The sequence below is a fragment of the Otolemur garnettii genome, unplaced genomic scaffold (genome assembly GCF_000181295.1).
Source record: "Otolemur garnettii isolate 467f Iridium unplaced genomic scaffold, OtoGar3 scaffold00001, whole genome shotgun sequence".
Taxonomy (NCBI): Eukaryota; Metazoa; Chordata; class Mammalia; order Primates; family Galagidae; genus Otolemur; species Otolemur garnettii.
This window is the reverse complement of record NW_003852396.1, coordinates 71,560,801-71,566,945: the sequence shown is the minus strand read 5'-3', so window position 1 is coordinate 71,566,945 and position 6,145 is coordinate 71,560,801. Positions and strand designations below refer to the sequence as shown.

The following is a 6,145-nucleotide window of genomic DNA, read 5'->3' as shown; positions in this document are numbered from 1 at the left end:
TTATACCCAGACGGAGATCTTGACTTGTTAAATGTATCTAGACTGATAAAATCCTCATGAGATTTATAAAACGAATTTGGGAATTGTATATAGCTGAATTTTTGTGGGAAAGGCTTTACTACATTCAGAAGTTCTTGAGCATCTTGGTATTTTTGTCTTCTCCTTATGCTTTCCTGAGCTGCTTCACTGTTCACCAGTCCCATGAGCGTCTTCTCCTTTCCCCCTTTCCTCTGTGTTGTACAGGACTCACCACTTCTTTCACTGTGGACTTTTTTTCCTATTAACCTATTTTGCATCTGATTGACTTGCTTTGTTGCAGCCTTTCGTGAATCAACTCTTTGATTGTTTGGAGTATGCACATTTACACCCTCTTCTTTCGTGGAAAATTCCAATGGTCCTAAAGGAATGCCACTCGGGTTCAAAATTTTCTTGAGCTCTTGATAATTTGGCTTTTCGTCATATGCTAAACTATAAGCACATTCCAAGAACTGGGCTATTTCATAGCAACTGCTTCCAGAAGGAGCCCAATTAAGCACTGACTCAGGGAGCTCATCCAACAGATTTGTTTTAGCAGTCTGCACAGCCTTGGGGTCCTTCAGGTTCTTTTCCCAGGGAAGTTTCCCACACAGCCACCGCAGCATGCAGTAGCCAAGGATTTCAACGTCACTTCGTCTGGACAGGGCTACTCCCTTATGGGCATCCAAGCTAGTAAACTCTATTGTCCCATTATGGCCTTTTCTAGGATTTTCCTGATACTGTTTGTGGTTCCCAATGGGACAATATCTGTAGGAAAGTCCATAATCTGCGAGATAAACCCGATCTGGATTTTTGTAACCCAAAAGTAGATTTGCTGCTTTTATATCACCGTGAACATATTCATTTTCATGTATATATTCCAGTACATCCAACATTCGGATACCTAGCTGCAGGACAGTGGATTTTTTTAAAGTACCATTCTGGTCTGAGATCCTCTGTAAATCGATTCCTAGTCTTTCCATTACCATAAATCTGTAACTCCTTCCCTTGAATTCGGTCAGACCAGATCCATAAAACATAGGAATTCCTAAATAATCAAGTTGTTTGAGCTCTATCCACTTTTTGATACATTCTTTTTTTGCAGCCCTCTGATAAAATTTAAGTTCAGAAAATAATGGACCATTTTCCTGATACTCCACTTTTATTACATGTTGTGCCTCTCTCTCTGGTTTATTTGTGGGGAAAGCTATGGAGTCCTGACTCTGGGGCATCTCCTGGAAGGAGGGGGAGAGGGAAGGGGCTGGTGTTGTTCTGTGCCGACTGTGGTGCCCGCGTGAGGAGAGGGGGGTCAGCTTGGGGGACACCAGTGCAGAAGCCCCCGGTACGCCATCCTGAACGGCAGCTGCAGGCGGGGCGCCCTTGACTCGCCTGGGTGGAGCCCCTGCCCTCAATCAGTGTGTTTTGATGCATTTTTTGATCTCACTGTTGTCTCTGTAGCTTCATTAATGCACAAAGAACGGGATGAATAGAGTTTTATAAATCACTCTGAGTGCTTGATCCTTTGGGTAATTTCCTAGAGAAACTTAACATTGTCTGTGTGGAAAGGCGGAGTCTTACTGAAGTAAATCCCCTGTAATCTGGCCAGGGTAGCTGAGCTTGGTTTTTTTTAATTTACCATAATGCCTCTGATGGTGGATCTCTCCTTCAAATAAGAGAAAGAATAAAGTTTCTTTATAGGTGGTTGATCTAAGTGAGACAAAGTCCAGAGGAGTTTGGTCCATTTGAATGTGTTATACTGTTCTGCCTATGGTCATGATGTGGGTGCTGCTATTCTAGGCTCACATCAAGCTGGTTCCTTTGACAGAGACTTGCACACTGGGACTCAAAGAAGGATTCACATGAACACACAAAAAAGGCATGTAGGCCCAGTGGGCTGACATCTCACTGGTCCTGCCATGTGGAGTGGATTCTCCTCACCAGCAGACATTCCTCTGTCTCCGTCCTGCTACCTCAGTGGGCTAAGCCTGCTGCCCATATTCTAACAACTTCTAACTGCAGACTAGGGTTGCTCATGGACATTGGTTCACAATGTGGATAACGATACATTGTAGTAAGAAATGAAAAGAGCCCCATTCATCCAGCCAGAGCTGGGCTGTTTCTCTAATCCTCTGGTGGTGAAGTAAAGGATTAGAGTTAGCAAGGAGGTATCTAGAAGACTCAGGTCTCTAAAATGTCCTGGTTCTCTTTCTTTTAAAGAGAAAGTAAAACACAAATTTGTGAAATGAGTTTCTTCTCCAAGGTTACATATTAATTGTTGAGTGATTCCCACCCTAAGAAAGTTCTGCCTATATCACCTTTTTCTTGGAAACAATGGGTTTGCATTTTTATTAACCCTAGGTTTTTTTTTTTTTTTTTTTTGGTTTTGTTTTTGAGACAAGAGGCTTACTCTGTCACCCTGGGTAGAGTGCCATGGTGTCATAGCTCTCAGCAGCCTCATTCTCTTGGGCTCAAGCGATCCTCTTGCCTCAGCCTCCCAAGTAGCTGGGACTACAGTTGTCCACCATAATGCTCAGCTAGTTTTTCTATTTTTAGTAGAGACAAGGTCTTGCTCAGGCTAGTCTCTAACTCCTGAGCTCAAGCAATCCACCTGCTTGGCCTCCCAGAATGCTAGGATTACAGGGGTGAACCGCTGCGCCCAGCCTACTTATCCTAGTCTCAAGCTATCCCCCTGGGTAGAGTGCTGTGACATCACAGCTCACAGCAACCTCCAAATCCTGGGCTCAAGCGAGTCTCCTGCCTCAGCCTCCCAAGTAGCTGGGACCACAGGTGTCCGCCATAACGCCCGGCTATTTTTTGGTTGCAGCTGTCATTGTTGTTTTGGCGGGCCCGGGCTGGATTCAAACCCGCCATATGTGGCTAGCGCCTTAGCCACTTGAGCCACAGACGCCGAGCCAGGAACAATTTTTAATAACTTTTTTTTTTTATCTAATCTTAATGTTTCCTAAATGTGAGCTAGACTGATCAGGTAGTAGTTGTGGTGCCGAGTGTCCCATAGTTTTTTATTAAAGAAGTAAAAGAAAAAAAATTTTAAACAATAAAAAATAAAGTGCCTCTTGTGTTTCTTCTTTGTTTTCACATTTTAGTTTGAATGACAAGGTATCCTTGAGCATTTCTAGGGAGGAATCAACCCCTTGGGAATGCCTTAACATTTTTGGCCCCAGAATTTCCACAGCATCAACCCCAAACTTTATTATTCTTTTTTCTTTCTTTGTCTGACGCAGCCTCCGTGAATGTGCTGGTACAGAACTGCAAGATCTACAATGACGCCAGCTGTGACATTTCTGCAGATGGCCAGCTGCTGGCAGCTTTCATCCCTAGCAGCCAGAGGGGTTTTCCTGATGAGGGCATCCTGGCAGTGTACTCCCTGGCCCCCCATAACCTGGGTGAAATGCTCTACACGAAGCGATTTGGTAAGGGATAGGAAGCCCAACCTAATGACAGAGGGACGCTGGTGCCTTGGCATGGGCATTCCTAGGTGAGGCACTGCTTGGGTGGGAGTAATGGTCATGTATTGCCCTTGCCTTCACTGGGCACAGGCCAGAGAAAGATTGCTTTGCAGGAGTCCTGGCTACTAGTATTGCAAAAGAATCTCAGAAATAGAGTCTCCCCTGCCACAGTGGCATCACCAGCATGTTCCTGTTATGATGACCAGAAATAAGAGAAGAACTTTTGGTCGTGGCTTAGGGAATTAGACCCTCATATACCCTGCAAAGCAGTTTGGCATTCTGTTTTTAAAAACCTCAGAAATGTGTGTGCTTGGACGGTGCCCGTAGCTCAGTGGGTAAGGTGCAAGCCACATAGACCAAGTCTGGTGGATTCGAACCCAGCCCAGGCTAGCTAGAGCGACAATAAGAACTGCAACAAAAAAAGAAAAGAAAGAAAGAAATGTGTGTACTCTTTAATCCAGCAACCCTACTTCTATGGGAAAAAACCCAGAAAACTAAACAAAGATTACCATATGAGCATGTTCACAACAGTGTTATTTATCGTATAGAAAAATGTTGACTTGTTGCTTTAAGAGTTCTTTTAAAAGAGTTTCTTAAATGATGCTGCAGTGATAGAATACAATTGGCCTTTAACATGCTTTTATAGAAGCATATTTAATGATGGGAAAAGATTCATAATATGTTAAGAGAAAAAAGTAAATTTCAAGATATTTACAGCAGGTACTAATTTACATTATACTCCTCATGATAATCCTATGAGATAATCCTAGGATGAACACATTAATATGAAGATTTGAGGAAAACAGAAAAGGCTAAAAATGAAAGTTGCTTCTTTGGAATGACAAGAACGCTAGAAATGTCTCTGTTCTGTTGGCCTTCAGGTCCCAATGCCATTTCGGTGAGCCTGTCCCCAATGGGCCGATATGTAATGGTGGGCTTGGCCTCACGAAGGATCCTGCTGCACCCCTCCACAGAGCACATGGTGGCCCAAGTCTTCAGACTGCAACAGGCCCATGGTGGTGAGACCTCTATGAGGGTGAGTGCCATTGCTTGCTCCTCCACTGTATGGCAATTCTCCTAGGCGTGGGGGTGTCATGAAAGACAGTGGTGTGGCCTCCCAGCCAGTATTAAGAAGTAAGGTACAGAAGTAAGGAAGGACTCCAATCCAGCCCTTTCATGACCAGCAGGCTTCACTTTTAGAAGTCTGGACATTTTGGGGTTTTGTTTTTTTGGGGTTTTTTTTTTTTTTTTGAGACAGGGTCTCACCATGTCACCCTAAGTAGAGTGCTGTGGCATCACGGCTCACAGCAACCTCAAACTCTTGGGCTTAAGCTATTCTCTTGCCTCAGCTGGGACTACAGGAGTCCGCCACAATGCCCGACAATTTTTTGTTGTTGTGGTAGTTGTCATTGACTGGCCCGGGCCCAGTTCGAACCTGCCAGTCTCAGTGTATGTGGCTGGCACCCTAGCTGCTGCGCTGTAGGCGCTGAGCCAGAAGTCTGGACTTTTTATTTGTTTTTTCTATTTTTGCAGTTTTTGGCCAGGGCTGGGTTTGAACCTGCCTCCTCTGGCATATAGGGCCAGCACCCTACTCCTTTGAGCCACAGGTGCTGCCCAAAGTCTGGACTTTTTAAAAGGCAGGCACTTTCTCACTCCCTAGATTATGTACTAGGTTCCCCAGAGGCATGAAAATATCTTTAGTTAAAGAATAAACTGAGGTTAAGCATGATGGCTCACACCTGTAATCCTAGCTCTCTGGGAACCCAAAGCAGGGGAATCACTTGAACTCAGGAGTTTGAGACCAGCCTGAGCAATGAGAGACTTTGTCTCTACTAAAAATAGAAAAATTAGCTAGATATCATGGTGGGTGCTTGTAGTCCCAGTTGCCCGGGAGGTTGAAGCAGGACAATTTGCTTAAACCCAGGAGCTGAAGGTTACTGTGAGCTAGGCTGAGAGCATGGCACTCTCAAGGGGAAGAAAAAACAATAAACTGAGTATTTCATTACTTCAACATGGTACTTTTAGTCTAGAGATTCATAAAGAACCCACTGAAAAATTTATGCTTTTTTATTTCTTTTGAGAAAACAAGCTCCAAAAATGATAGTATCCCATCTCCTTTTCTGTGGGTTATAATCACGATAAAGATGAAGATTTGAGGCAGTTGAGGCAGTTGCTGTGCTTTTACTCCTCCTATCCATTTCAACAGCAAAGGAAAGGTCCTGTTTGTAACCCTCTCGTCTGAGGTGTGCTAATCTTGTATTGCCATAAAAGCCTTCTGGGCTTCATGTGGTTAGTGACCTCTTGGGCTCAGCCAGACAAATGTGCCTGACTGAGCTTCCCATGTCCTATGCAGTTTGGCCAGAGTTTTGTCCTGGGAGCCCAGTTTTTGAATAGTTCTCTAATTAGTGTTTAAGTTCTGTCTTGAGCTGAGGAACTATGAATTCCCTTAGTATTCTATGCAGTATGTGCCATTTATAGTTTGATGCACTTGTTGATATGCTTTCTGTTTTCTTTATCTGTGTGGTGTATATGTTTAATACACCCAATTAGGTTAAGTGTAAGCTCCTTAAAGACATATGCCCGGCTCGGCGCCTATAGCTCAACCGGCTAAGGCGCCAGCCACGTACACCTAAGGTGGCGGGTTCGAATCCCCAGCCCGGACC

General features: G+C 44.2%; 2 protein-coding genes across 2 annotated transcripts in view; one reads left to right on the top strand and one right to left on the bottom strand.

Moving 5' to 3' along the window:
* Positions 1 to 1,223, bottom strand: part of LOC105888150 (serine/threonine-protein kinase VRK2-like) — a 12,721-nt gene extending 11,498 nt beyond the window's left edge. The window contains exon 1 of the mRNA XM_012812621.1: positions 7 to 1,223. Coding sequence (XP_012668075.1) covers positions 7 to 1,055 — 1,049 coding nt within the window. The 5' untranslated portion in view covers positions 1,056 to 1,223. The remainder of the gene's footprint in view (positions 1 to 6) is intronic.
* Positions 1 to 6,145, top strand: part of AMBRA1 (autophagy and beclin 1 regulator 1) — a 239,126-nt gene that overhangs the window by 182,015 nt on the left and 50,966 nt on the right. The window contains 2 exon segments of the mRNA XM_012803007.2: positions 3,258 to 3,446; positions 4,364 to 4,518. Coding sequence (XP_012658461.1) covers positions 3,258 to 3,446; positions 4,364 to 4,518 — 344 coding nt within the window.